At 30.8% G+C, this 15,768-nt stretch overlaps 1 protein-coding gene across 1 annotated transcript in view; it reads right to left on the reverse strand.

Annotated features, from left to right (window-relative positions):
- Positions 1-108: 108 nt before the first annotated feature.
- The window catches only part of LOC117172414 (lysoplasmalogenase-like protein TMEM86A), a 208,604-nt gene continuing 192,944 nt past the window's right edge, over positions 109-15,768 (reverse strand). Inside the window, exons 4-6 of the mRNA XM_033360325.1 lie at positions 5,743-5,858; positions 1,800-1,910; positions 109-1,136 (exon numbers count right to left, since the gene is read on the reverse strand). Of these exons, the coding sequence (XP_033216216.1) occupies positions 1,038-1,136; positions 1,800-1,910; positions 5,743-5,858 (326 nt within the window). The 3' untranslated portion in view covers positions 109-1,037. The remainder of the gene's footprint in view (positions 1,137-1,799; positions 1,911-5,742; positions 5,859-15,768) is intronic.

A 15,768-nucleotide genomic window follows, 5' to 3' on the forward strand; every position in this document is an offset into this window, starting at 1 on the left:
TGAAACCCGCAAAAAATTCTTAAAGCATCGTTAAAAAGCATTTAAAATCTGATTTTGAAAGCACCCAAAAACTTACAAGTATAATACGCTTTATAAAAATCAAAATCGATTTCTCTTTTACTTAAAATACGAATACAACATTTAGGTCCTGCATTTCATTTGTGATATGTCTTAACTCTTCATGTTTGTTCTTATTTCTACATGCTCTTACATCAATATGTAGAAATATTAATATAAGATCACGTAGGTACAATATAAATTACCGTCAATTAGCATTATTACTTACAGATATTGGTCAACGATATAACACCAAAAATAAAGTTGGCATCAAATTTCTATAATAGTAGTCTTTAAAAAATTCTATAATTCTGTTGTTTATTTTTTACTTCTTAAAATCTCAATGTTTAAAGCTTAAAAAAAATTCTCCTTTATCGAGAATTATTCTCCAAAAATATTTCAAGATCAATTGCCTTAAAATAGAAATTCTCATTCTTGTATCTATCTTACGGGGAATAATTTCTATTTGAAGAAAATATATGTAAAATTGCACGATTCGGTTCACAAATTGATGACTCTATTAAACTCTTTGGAGTGTCTTGTTTATTAATTTGACGGGCTTTTAATTTCAAAGTGGCTTTAATTTGCAAGTGATAAAAATTTGAAAGAACTTTAAGTTGAGAAAGAACTAATAGAAATTGAAGGACCTTTTTTACAAAAGACCGCATCCCTTGATTTGTATGACTAAGAACTAGTAGAATTAATTAAATTCCACAGTAAAATGCTGAAATTTCTCGGTCTAAGGATCAACACGTAAAATCTACAACTCTAAAAATATTTCTACACATGTAATCTTGTACCGACGGTCTTTATTATCAATAAAAGCCGATTGCAATAAATTTAAATTCAGGCACAATTCGATTGAAAAAAACTTGTGTCGGTGGCATTGCTTCTATTGAGAAAATAGATCGGCACTTTTTTCGGAAAAAATCATTAGTTTCCCAAGACAAACGATTCAGGTGAATACGTCTGTAATCACTTCATCGCTTTACTTCAATTGATTTATTATTGTCCTTTGACTCCACAGCACTCAACGCTATTCCTAATTGAGCAGCGTAGTAGGTCAACATAATTGAGATCTGTAAAGTTGGTAACATTAATTATTTTTCAACTTATTGGGTACTCAATAGAGCGAAGTGAAAATACTGTCAACAGTCGAATTATTTGAGCCAAGAAAAAACAAATTGTGGTTTAAAATGTCCAATATAACTACAAAAAAATGTTGAAATTGATTAATGCCTTCTATTCAGTAATTCTATCAAAAAATAAAAAAAATGCTTTTTGTTTTGTCATGAAAATAATTATTGTCCTTTTTGTTTTCGCATGGAGAAATTGGAAATCGTTACTAGGTTCACCGAAATTCGGAGAGCGTAGCTAACAAAATTAGGGTGACCTTAATACATTTTGTTAATAGAATACAAAATTCACGATTTTAAAACCTATTAAAAAGTACGTATAACTTTTTTTAGATCAACAAAATAATTATAAGCTTCTTGCATAAAAAATAAAGACATTTCAAGTGCAGCATGTATTATGTTCAAAAAGAAGCTGCATTTAACTAAATTTAAATGAGAGGTTTTTCTACCACTTTTTTATTCTTATTCACAAACTACTAAAAACTGTACTGTCCCATATTATTATGATATTTCAGCATTTACAGCGCAACTTAGTACTGCATATAAACTATAATTAATTTTTGCATTAGACTGATCAGTCTTATTTTAAAAAAAAAATTTATTTACCTGTGCATATGGAATTGGACTGTGGAAATAGTTGAAACCTAGCAGGGTATCCGAAATTAGAAAAAAAATACTTCCTACACAGCTGCAAAGTTTATTCCATGTCCACAACTCCTTAAACAATTCAATATATTTTTACATATTAATTTGCAAGACTGTAATTTTTGTGTCTTATTGTAAATGGTTAAATTGCGATACACCATCTGATGATAAAAATCAGACTAGAATGAGTAGGTACTCTGCTGTCAAAAGTGTAAATAAGCCAGTAAAACGAACATTTTAATTTGATGAAAAAATCCGGAATTTAGTTTTTACCACTTTCCAAAAGCCAGTATGACAAATATACAAATAAACTTGGACAAATTGATGTAGTCGACAAAAGAAATATTTGGGAGATAATTTTGAGAATGGGTAAAAAATGACGCCAAATGAAGGGTGGTAATTGAAAAGTGTATAAGAGTGTATTTGACATTTTTCAATATTTTATTAATTTGTGAACTATTAGTAGTAGATTATTACAAAATAAATAACGTACAAAAATTTCAGCACTTCCGATCAAAATGATGAAAGATAGCACCTTTTTAAATTTGTCGATATATAAGTCGAAGTGGACCGGAAATTCTAAACCGTATAAGAACCAATAACGATCATGTTACATAGGGCGCTCCGCATGGAACTTTAAAATCAATGTACTAAAACGCGTAGAAATTTAAGGAAAAAAAACAGCATGCCTTATTCAACATTTTTGTGTGAATATTTTATTATTTACAGCATGATGCATTATGGGAAAAAAAATATTTAATAAAATGAATGCCCATCGACGGCGTTCACGATTTTCGAGCCTTCTATTGACTATAATATTGCGATGTTTCGGCGACCAAAATAATAAATTTGGTATAAGAATGTTCGGAAAAGAATACAGTATTCAGATAAACAAGACAACTTTATCATTTTAAAGTTTAAATGGTTTAACGAGAGTATAATGTTTAAAGGCGATCCGTGCCTTGACAATTAATAACGTGCTAGTGCTACAGAAGCGTTTTTTTTATTTCGAGTACTACACCCCATAGAACTTTAAAAGTTTCTGTTAAAACGTGGAACTTCCATAAGGTTCCATTCGGTCTTTTACAGTTTTGAATTTCCTATGGGCCTAGACTTACCAAAGCGTGATTTTTGAAAAATTCTCAATCGGAAACTGTTTCGAATTTTGCCCTACTTTTAAGGCCAAAGTTACGGCATCATTTCGTAAGAGGACTACACGTTGTACACAGTGTCAGGTAAGTCTGGAATCTATATGTTTTATTATTTTATAGTTTTATATTACTTTTTAATTTTATTGTTTCATTATTCTTTCAGGTCCTATTTTATTATGGAAATATAGCTGTATTTGCATGTACATCAATTGTTTCAAGAACCTCGCCAATTACCTAATATCAAAGTTTATCGTATGTATGTAATGCTATACTAATAATAACACAGCCACACAAAAAAAAAGTATGCGTATCTGGTAACAAGACACACGTATTCCTATGGATTTTGGGGCGCTGAATTCAAATTCGGTATCAAAAATCACTTATCACGTCATCGTTGAGCCATAACCTCAAAAAATGACGAAAAATCATGCACTGAGGTAAATAAATTTCAAAATAATGCTAGTGATGCAAATTTTAACTTTAAAAACATGTCGACAACTCTGAAGGATCAACCCTTGCCTGGTACAAACTTATTTAACATAACTTTACCCAACAGAACCTGACCTCACCTGACCTGAATTAACCGAAATTTATTGAACTACACGTAAAGCTCTGGAAGCATATTTTCCCAGTGGCAAATGTGTGCTACATCGAATGAGTCAACTCGAGCCTAACCTAGAAATAAATCTAACCTCTATGTAGGTTAAGCCGAAGCTGAATGAAACGGTACCGCAAACACAACAGGACAACACAATTAGTTTAATTGTTACGTGAAGTTAGGTTAGGTTAGGTCAGGTTTTTTTAGGTTAGGATAGGTTTGACCTCTATGTAGGTTAAGCCGAAGCTGAATGAAACGGTACCGCAAACACAACGGGACAACACAATGAGTTTAATTGTATTTCGTGAGGTTAGGTTAGATTTATTTCTAGGTTAGGCTCGAGATGACCCATTCGATGTAGCACACATTTGCTACTGGAAAAATATGCTTCCAGAGCTTTACGTGTAGTTCAATCAATTTCTGTTAATTCAGGTTAGGTGAGGTTAGGTTCTGTTGGGTAAAGTTATGTTAAAAATGTTGATATCAGATAAGGGTTGATCCTTCACAGTTGTCGACATGTTTTTGAAGTGAAAATTTGCATCACTGGCATTATTTTGAAATTTATTTGCCTCAGTGCATGATTTTTCGTCATTTTTTGAGGTTATGGCTCAACCATGACGTGATGGGTGATTTTTGATACTGAATTTAAATTCAGCGTCCCAAAATCCATAGGAATACGTGTGTCTTGTTACCAGATCCGCACACTTTTTTGTGTGGCTGTGTAATATATACTTAGATTTAATTTAACATATTTCATGTTACTTTTTCCCCCACTCTCAAAACCATTTCCGAAGTATTTATTTTGTCGATTAGTGCAATTTTTCCAGGTTTATTTGTACATTTAATTGCCATACCGGCTTTTGGAAAGTGGTGGAATCTCAATCCCGGATTTTTACGCGCTGTGGTATTACAGCCAAAAACAGAGCAGAAGATTCGGCTTTTAACTTCTTGGGAGAAAAAGAGCACTCACTCATGTCTCCATAATTAGGTGAACAACAGGTGCAAATTATCGTTTATCAAACTAAAATGATACTTCATTAATTATTTTACTAATGTTTTTAATGATATTACTTTTTTTCTTTCGTTAATTGAGTAATTTTATTTGTATCATAAGGCATTTATAAACAATTTTCTGAAACATCACCCTACCGAAAGAAATCTCTGAGTTTTCTTGAGCGAAATAGCCTGGCCCATTTGAGTCTATAAACAGAGTCGATTTGAAACAAAATAGTCTTGGAGATAGTTTGAGAGATTTGGGTCCTTTTCAAGATCCTTTTAAGAGTGGTGCGATGGTAATATAATGTTCCTTTTGTATTCGTCACGTACCAGGCGGCAGAGTTATTTACAGTAGTTGGTCGTGGCTAATCCGCTCTCCCTTTTTAAATTTCTCTTCAAATTATTAACACTTTTTTTTTAATTGATGAATTTTCTCATTATACTTCTTTATAATTATAACTTATATACTGATATACAATTTTCTAGTTGAATTCAAAAATGTTGTCTTTTTTGGCGTATCTTATTCCATTTACGAGAAACGTTCTATTAATTCCAATTTTAAGCATTAAAAAAAAAGTTAGATATCTGAAGTCATCGAAACACGTAGATTCCGAATTACTATGTTTTAGGCTGTTAACTATGAAATTTAAAAAAATCTACTTCTAAATTTTAATCCGAAAGCTTAACAAAGGACCCTTGAGTGTCGGCTACTCTATTGATATAGCCTCTCTGCTTGTTATTTATGATCGTATTCTTATTTCAATTTCGGAAAGGATATTTTAAAGCCTTCAGACCATTTGAATGAGCTTCCTGGACCTTTAAAAATATCTACCTAAGTGCCTGCGGAGAATTTCTCTGACCTTCTTTGACCTAAAGAATTTTTAGTATATACTCAAAGATTCTTTTCGGTAGGACAGCCTTCAATTTAAAACTACGAATCAAAATCTTTGATTTCATACAGTTTTTATAGTTTTATTTTGGAGTTTATGGTGAAATAAATTGTAATTCATGAAGCTTATTCCAAAAATCCTAAAGCGAATTAAATGCGATTAAAAAATTTGATTTAAAGTTTAAGAAGCCCTTCAATTTAAAGAGGCCGGATTATTAAGAAATTTAATTTCTTTTTTTAAACTTCTTCCTCAAAAAATTGTCTTCTTACCTCAAAAAATTGAACTCTGGATATCGCTCGCCACGCCATCGTGGCCAAAAGTACTATGTAAAGTGGCACTCCTATTGATAGAAAGCCACTCAGCCCAGGCATTAGGATATAAATTACTGAAAAAAAAAACATTAATTTGTATAAAAGTCAATAATTTAGAATAAATTTCTAAACCCTTAAAATTAATACCCACAAAATACATAATAATTTAAAATTGATAAATGTAGACGGCGCTGTCGGCGAAAATCTTGACCCACCCCGCTATGCCTCTCTACCCACACAAGTATCAATCCACCCTTAAGAGTTGTTGTGAGTAAAATCAGCGAAAGAGGCGCTGGCGCCGAATAGATTTTCAGTCGATAATAGAGTTTTCTGAAAATATTGGTGATCACTGGAGCAATTAGAACTGTGTGTTACCCGACGATCTAGGAAAATAACAATAAACTAACAATATCTAATAACAAATTCAAAATTTTGTAAATCCAAACGATTTACATATATGACATTCCATACTTATTAAGTATGAAATTCTCCTTTAATTTTTAGCACTTGCAGTTGATATGATTTGAATAGGAAAGTTTTCATTTGGAAAAATTTCAACTATTAAGCCTTTACATTTAAAATGAAACAATTGCAGAATTGTACAATAAACTACATTTTTCCGAAACTGGACTTTTTGCATATAAAATTCTCAAACAATCTAATACATATTTTGTTAAAAGGTTTTTTCGAAATCTCGTTTTTAATATAGTAAAATAAGACTGTTGGTGATTCCAAAGCAAATAGTTGGCTGTACTTGTATCCCATCTTCATCTTTTTTTTTTAATTCTCGAGCCTCTTACCTTTTTTAAGACCCTTTTCTGATCATATTTGTTTTACTAAATTTTGTTTAAAACAGTACAATAATAAAACGCTTTTTTTCTCAAAGAAAAATCTCTTGAATCAATCGAATTCCCACCAAAGGTCTTAAATCTCCATTTTCTACAAAAGTCACTTTTATAAGGGGTTTTTTTACTTAACTTTTTGCCGTGCCATCAGAAATGATATTTGTTAAAATTATTATTATTATTATTCATTTACAAATAAACATATACATTTCTTCTCTTTATACGTCTTACAGCGACAACTCATATGTTGCAGTGCGAGCAAGACCGCGACACAAAATCTTTATTTTCCCGTAATAGATTCATTTTTTTGCATGAACACTTTTTTCATTTCTATTCGACTCCCCTATATCTCCGGAGCAAGTTCTTATGATTTTTTTTCAGTAACAAAATTGATTGTAGTCTTTATCCAAAGACGATTTTCAAACCCCATAGAAGTTTTAGGCTCCTGTCATTTTGAAATTGTAAAATTCTATATTCTAAAGTTATTTTTTATCTTCAAATGGTGATTTGGATTTCACAAAATGTTACTTCGTTTTCCTGAAAATTCCGCTTTTGTTGCTTATCTTGTTCTGTACTGCAGTCCTTCATTTATGAGTTACTTTGAAAATGAAAAGATTACGATACAAATACAAAATAACTTTTTCTGTTGGTTGAGAATAATTTTATTTTGAAGGCATAGTTCTATCAGTCTGTTATTGTTTAGTGACAAACGTCGGTGGGGCCAGAATTGTTCATTTTCTCAGACTTCCAATCTAACGCAATAAAGAACTATGTACAGAAGTTATTTCAAGTTAAAAAATAAACGTAATTGAACAATACTTATAAATTGAAAGAAAATGCTCCAATTACTAGACGAATTTTGAAAACAAAATATTTAAAATTATTTTTTTCTTACTTAATTTTATTTTTTAAAGGATTCTCTACGAATCTCTGTGGTACGTTTTAGCTCTAAATAACTAAATAATTTTAAACTGACATGCTTATTCGAAAGTTCGCCTAGCGCAATCTTCTAAAGTTAGTTACAATTAACAATGGAAATATTTTGCTCAAGTTTTAAAATAGTTTTGAATTTGAAATAACTACTAAATAGTCTACAACCTGAAATAGAAATTCAGTTTCAATTTAAACAATACGAACATGCATCAGTAAATGCGTAGTTTTTAATATTTTATCTATTAATTTTTTTCTAAAATACCACACTGCTCAGTTCGAGGCTCAGTTTCTTTGATGTTAATTTCCACCATAAACATTTCAATTTTCAAATTGTACATTTTTTAATGACAGAGCTACGTGTACAGAAATTTCGGCACGAATTTCAGAACGAAGGGGCGTATATATCGAAATTTTGGTACGATTAGCTGGATATTTTCTGTACATTTTTTGTATCGTTCACAGGGGTTGAAGCCTTTACGTCTTCCTTACAATTATTTATTAAATATATTTTGCTAATTAATACCTAAATATATATTTATTTATAGCGAACAGAAATCCCATTTGAGTAAACATTTCAATTGAAGTCAAGTTATAAATTTTAAACTACTGTAACCCAAAATTTTATTCTCAATTCATATTGACTTATTATACCTTATTATAATACCTTTTTGTACAAAATAACAATTTTCTTTTGAATTTATAAAAATTTAAAGAATTGTAGGTAGACATGACGGTTAAAAGAAATATAAAATATTTCATGAAAAGCAACAAAATCAATGGGGTCTAACAGGAGTGTCAGAAGTGCTCCGCCCTCTCGTCCCAAATATATACCTGATTTTCTTTACGTCTCTAGATTTAATTAATCCTTCAATTCAAAGGATGGGGTACTCGGGCAATTTACTGAAGCTAACAGAAGATATTGAGTAAAAATTCCCAGGCCACTTTCCTTCCATGAGGTTCTAGGTTCTTCGATAGAATTTTAGATTTTAGAATTTAAATCTTTCAGACCATCCAGATACAACAGATTTGTAAGATTTTTAAAACAGACACCAAAAATGATTTTCTGAGACTTTATGAATCTATACGTTTCATGAAATTATGTGTCGAATGATATATACTTTGAAGAGACCATTTTTTGACACCTCATATATATGCAGGCCGTTCAAAAAATACTTAACGCTTTTTCCAGACAGTTTGGACACCCCTCCGGTCCGCACGTGCGCACTGCCGACGTCTAAAATGAAAAGCTCTATTAGAATGAGCCATGGCCATATAACGGAATTTTCAAGAGTTTCACCAATGGGTTTTTGAGTATACACCATATTGCAAAACATTAATAAAGATTTCAAAATGTTTCAAAGATTTTAAAATATTTTAAACGATTTTGAACTTTTTATAAAGACGCGTTTATCAGATTTTAAATATTTCATAACAATTTCACAAAGATTTTTAAACTTTTCAAAGATGTGAAGGATTTCAAAGATTTTGAAAAGGTTACTGTTCACCAGATTTCAAAGATTTTAAGACATTTGGAAGATTTGAAAAGGTTTCAAAATATTTTAGAAGGTTTTTTTTACTAATTATAGATTTCAAATAATTCAATGATTTCAACGAATAAAAAAGATTTCGCAAACAAAAATTTAAGAAAAATTTCCCAAAGAAACCACGTCATGAAAATTTTTGTGAACACATTCTAATATTGTGTTACATTCTTTTTAATTCGTAACTAATTATTTATTTGAAATGCGCGGTGAATCCTAGGGAACATAACTTTTTTTCAGAATTTGGTTATACATATATTTTGCGCACGTCTTCTGAGCCTTGAAGCCTTTGACCAATCAGCGCAAGATCTCGAGCGCGGAAGATTTGGAAACCGAATTAAAATCGCCTATATAGTACTTTTTTCATTATACAAACGCAAGACGGGTTGCATTGTATGCTACAGTTTATACAGTAAGAACGTTTACTATGTAGTCATAGGGAATATAATTATATAAACTCTAGCATACAATGCAAACCGTCTTGCATTTGTGTAATGCAAAAAAGTACTATATAGGCGAATTGAATTCGGTTTACAAATCTCCCGCGCTCGAGGTCTTGCGCCGATTGGTCAAAGGCTTCGAGACTCAGAAGACGTGCGCAAAATATACGTATAACCAAATTCTGAAAAAAGGTTATGTTCCCCAGGTTTCACCAAGCATTTCAAATAAATAATTAGTTACGAATTAAAAAAATGTAACACAATAATTAAAATTGTTTCTAAATACATTCGGGACGTGCATTAAGTACTTTCTTAAAAATTGGAGTTGGTTTCCACTAATGTAACGGTACGTGAGTGATATTTGACGTTTGACAAGTGTCAAAATCGTTTTGTACTTCGATCTTAACTAATTAAATAAAGTAAATATCTGCAGGTTGTATGTAATTAATTGGTGATAAAATCTGTTGTTTTACTTATTGAATCAAATATGGGAATCAAACGCTTTTGACTAACTGCAACGAAAATTGTAATCCGTATGATTATAAAAATTGCGACGATAATCTGAGATTCAAATGATGAGAGGTAAGAAGCTGTGAACTATTCTTATAAGCTGGGTGTTCAGCGACCTTAAAAGTTAAAGTATACATTTTCTGTGATATTTGGCTTAGAAATTATAAAAATTATTAGCTGAAATCTTCAATATTAACTTAGCTTCAGAATAGACCTTTTTATTCTAGACGTCGACAGTGCGCACGTGCCAGCATTTTATGTAATTTCCGCATTTTTCGAACTGTTTTGTGTCGAAATATATGGAAAATATTGTAAATAAAAATAACGAAAAATAAATGTGGAAATAAATCAAAGTATAAAGAGAACAAATTTTTAAGTATATTCAGAAGAAAAACGGCGAAAGTTCGAAAAGTGTGGCGAGCAAGCCCATTATTTACATTTGTTGACATCTGTCGTCTTCAAAAAAATGTTTGAAAATCCGGAAAAAATCACGGAAGATGATGTTCCAGGAGCAAAATTAGTGCACAAATCGGTGGAAGAGCGCAGTGTTCAACAGCTTAAACGATGGATAAAATATAGTAAACGATCCTTAAAAGGAAAAAAAAGTGATTCAGTAGAAAGGTTAGTTGAGGTTGTGTTTGGCAGGTATTAATATTTTCTTTCTTTGCTAACATTTTTCTTACGTATTAAATGAAACCTCCTAAGTTTTTTGATAAAAATAAAATATATTTAATACTTTCACTTGAGAACGCAAAACTATTATATTTGTGTATTTATAACCAGTTTATATGAAAGAAGGAAAATTTTTTAGTACATTCCTTATAACAGGAAATCACTAACAAATAGCTTTTTATTGTCTAAACTTGAAAAAGAGCAGTAGAAAATATAATATTGTGTTATTTTATATTTGTATGAATATTAAATATTTACTCAAATAAAGTTCTGAACTGCAAATCTTGTATAAAAGAAAATATTTATACCTGCCATACAAAACCTCAACTATCCTTTCCACTGAATCACGTTTTTTCCTTTTAATGGTGGTTTTCTACATTTAGGACATCGTTTCAGCTGCTCAATACTGTGCTCTTCTACTGATTCGTGCACTAATTTTGCACCTGGAACATCATCATCCGTGAGTTTTACCCAATTTTTAAGCATTTTTTAGAAGATGACAGGTGCCAACAGATGCAAATAATGGCCTTGGTCGCCGCACTCTTTGCACTTTTTTCAAAGTTTTTTTTTTAATAGAATTAAAAATGTTCAACCTTAAAAACCTCTGTTATTTACAAATTAATTTTTTGTTGGTGTTTTTACTAACAATATTTTCCATACATTTCGACACAACACTGTTTGAAAAATACGAAAATGAACTAAAATTTTGGCACGTGCGCACTGCCGATGTATAGAATAAAAAGTACTATTAGAATGAGCCATGGTCATATAACGGAATTTTCAAGAGTTTCACCACTCGGTTTTTGAGTATACACCGTATTACAAAAATTAATAAAAGTTTCAAAATGTTTCATAGATTTAAAAATATTTAAAAGGATTTTGAACATTTCATAAAGGCGTGTTTATCAGATTTTAAATATTTCATAACAGTTTCACAAAGATTTTTAAAGTTTTAAAAGATTTAAAGAGTTTTAAAGATTTTAAAAAGGTTACAGTTCACCAGATTTCAAACATTTTAAAACATTCGGAAGATTTGAAAAGGTTTGAAAACATGTTAGAAAATTTTTTTGACTAATTATAGATTTCAAGTAATTCAATGATTTCAGCGAATAAAAAAGAGTTCGCAAACAAAGATTTAAGACAAATTTCCCGAAGAAACCACGTCCCGAGAATTTTTGTGCACACATTCTAATATTGTGTTACATTGTTTTTAATTCGTAACTAATTATTTATTTGAAATGCGCGGTGAATCCTGGGGAACATAACCTTTTTTCAGAATTTGGTTATACGTATATTTTGCGCACGTCTTCTGAGTCTCGAAGCCTTTGACCAATCAGCGCAAGACCTCGAGCGCAGGAGATTTGGAAACCGAATTACAATCGCCTATATAGTACTTTTTGCATTACACAAATGCAAGACGGGCTGCATTATATGCTAGAGTTTCTATAATTATATTCCCTATGACTACATAGTAAACGTCCTTACTGTATAATTATGTTCCCTATGACTACATAGTAAACGTCCTTACTGTATGTACCTATAATTAAGTACATATCATTATTGGCAAGTTTTCAGGTGCATTGAGTAAGACAAAAAATGTCAAAAGCTTAAATATAAAAAAGCTCTTTTTTTAAAGATAAAAAAATACCGCTTTCACATATAAAATCCGGGCAGGCTGGTCTTTGTAATGTAACGGAATTGTTTGTGGCTCAAATCTATTTTTTACAATGCAAAAGATGAGACACGTATTGTTTGTTTTTCATAACCAACCAAATTTTCACTAAAGTTAATTCCTTATATTTGAAAAGTGTACGAATATAGCCAGGGTTTAAAATCCATCTCTTTTGTTTGAAAATTTTAATGTTTGGTGAAAAATAGAATTATTTTTATCAAAATTATACTATATTATGAAAAATCAACTGTTTGGTTAAAGAGCCATCTTTATTCGTCGAAAATTCAAATGATTTGTTGAATAGATAATTAATCCTTTTCGGTTGGAAATTCATCTGTTGCGGTAGAAAAGTAATCTTTTTTGCTTGAAACATCAAAAGCTTGGTAAAAAATGAAACTTTCTTCTTGAAAATTCGTATTTTTTTCTTGAAACTTCAACCATTTGGTGTTACGTGGTATAATAATACTTTTTAAAATACATATCATTTTGTTATCAAACATTGATAAATAAGACTTGATATGTTGGTTTATTCGGAAGAAGGGGTAGGTACACTGTAAAAAAATTTGTATAAAATTACAAAGTTTCGGAAAATTAAATATTGTATCATTGGAAATGTCACACACTTCACTGTGTGATTTTACCGAAGTATGTGAAATTACATCCTCTAGCGATGTAAATAAAAGGACCCTCGAACAGCAGCGTAATATTACACACTCGATAAAAATAAAATTACACATTACTTCGTACGAATTTTACATTCCGAAGGGAAAATGCAGTCGCAATGTGTAAAAATACCATGCGTCGGTAAAATCACTTTCCTGTGATTGAAAATTACATCGAGATTCTTAATTTGGCCAAAGATTTTAAATTTTACCCTGGCGGAAACTGTAAAAAATTTTATTTATAATTAATTTAAAATTTAGAATAATTAATCAAATAATATGGGAATACAAAAGCGTCTCTCTTGTTCGTTGTTTATCGATGCCTTTACCCTTCAATTTTGGAGCATTTTTATTTTTAATTCGAGGAAATTGACAGCTATGTTCAACTTTTTTGACAGCTTTCACACAGAAATAGACCGAATTCGAGCTATTCCTATTTTGCCTTTTAGATTTTCTGCTATTGGAACGGAAAAAATGCGGTTATTCAAAACGTATATTTCATATTTTTTTACGGAATATTTAAACATAAAAAAATACCCATAGTATCTTATGTGTTTTAGGTAAGTGGTAACGTGTCCGGCTTGTGTTTCGTCAATCTCCATGTAATTGTACGAAGTTTGAGGTTTGGAGTGTTCGAAACCTGTCGCCCTGATAAATTTTATTTTATTTTATTCTTTCACATAATGAATGTTACATTTTCACATGTAAAATTATCGGCCGAATTGGAATATCACAACATATTCGTAAAGCTACTCCGATACACGAGGGTCCTTTTATTTACATCCACCAGAGATGTAAAATTCAATAGATTTTTTTTACAGTGAAGGCGATCTTTGGTAGAAGTAAGCCGAAAATAACGAAAGTAATAATTGCATATTGTTACAGACAGACGCCAATTCCTACCTGGCTATCTGGACATTTAAAAAAAATAATTTTTATAAGAAACTGTATGCACTATATATTTAATAAGAATTTTAAAAAGTTAGAACGTTATAATGGTAAAAACTTTCATTTACATTAGTTTCAGTAATTATTTCTTTTTATTAATTTCTTCCATTAGTTTCATAATCATTTCAGTTAAATATTTTGCTTCATCAAAATTTCCTGTACTATATTTTCTCTTGTAGTATACTTATCCATATATTTTACTGTGACTAATCACTCATAGTCGAACATATAACAAATATTATTATTACCTATTGTAATATATGAAAACTTGTACGCACCGACATTTGGATGTTTTTTCTAAACTTACATAAAAATTTGTAGCGTTGCACAAAAATTTATTCTGCCTCATCAGAGGGTACCCATGCGAAGCCGTGTGCAAATAAAAGTTATTAAACCAAAAATGAAACACAAGTATGAGCTTCTACTTCGGTTTGAAAATTGGGCTAAGTTGCTAAGAAGAAGACAGTAGTACCAGTAGTAAAACGTCTGGAGCCGGTAATATCAAACATATTACTTTTAAAGTACAGAATAATTTTATTTACAATTTTCCTAAATCAGTTTAAAAACTTTTTTCACACTTTAGAAAATGTAATTTTCTGTTCTGACCCCTCCTCAACATTTCTAAAGTTAGATTTTGAAAACCACCCTTCTGATTTTGACTCCATGAAAATCCTTACTGTTCTGCTTTTTTTTGTGTTGAGCTAGTATTTCTAATTTTCATAAACAATTAGTTGAGCCTTAAAAAATGTATGTTGTTTTTTATTGAGTTTTAAAATTAAGTTATAGGAATGAGACTATTCATACTTTTGGAATGGAAGTGCAAAATCGTTTAAGAATAATTTTGAGAAACCAACCGAAATTATGAAATTAATTACTAAGCGTTCAAATCTGGCCAAATTTTAGATTCCGGAATTGCAAAACATTAAAGCCTCGATTCCGTCTCGTTTTCCCGAATCACCGTGCATCGGTATCGCCTCGGTTTTTCCGAGGAATGCGACAGATGTGCGCTAGTGGAGCGTACAGCTCGCGGGAACGTTCTTTTTGCCACTCTGACGGGCTAATGCTTATTAGCGTTCTTTAATGAATATTTAAATTTGAAATATGATTACCTATTATGCTTGTTTGTCGATTCCTGATTGAGTTGATATCAAACAAGACTATTTTTCGCTGTTTTTAAAGATTTAAGTTCACTGTATTAGTATTTCATTTTGTTCCAATGAAACATTTATTTTGGTAAGTATAGGAATAGAATATATAAAACAGAAAGGTAAAAAGATAGGCATATTTTCAAGTCATTTGGAGTTTAAGAAATTTAACACTAAGGAAATTTAAAAATTTTTTAAGCAGAATTTCCAAATTTCGTGGCGTCTATTTTCTACGTTTCATAAATAAAATATATATTTGTCGGGATATTTATAAAATCGAATGTGCGTACGTACTTAAATCACTTTGAGTACTATATATTTTCAAAATTGTATGAAATTTGAATCTATAAGAAGTGCATATTAGATTGAGGTCAGACTGTGGGTTGAGACTGATTCAAAAATATTAAACTAAATAGAAGGGGGAAACTAATTTACAAAAGGAAAAGCCAAGTAATTTTAAAATGAAAGTGGAAGATTTATTGCTAATACTATTTACATAGGAAATTCGCGTCTTATTCTAGCCGTATGGGTATTGGGAGTTTTAGGCTTAAGATATAGTGGGGGGCGGGGGGTATCGCGTACCTTGGATTTGTAAAAACGCTAATAGGGAATGCGA

The sequence above is a fragment of the Belonocnema kinseyi genome, chromosome 5 (assembly GCF_010883055.1).
Source record: "Belonocnema kinseyi isolate 2016_QV_RU_SX_M_011 chromosome 5, B_treatae_v1, whole genome shotgun sequence".
In the NCBI taxonomy this organism is placed as follows: Eukaryota; Metazoa; Arthropoda; class Insecta; order Hymenoptera; family Cynipidae; genus Belonocnema; species Belonocnema kinseyi.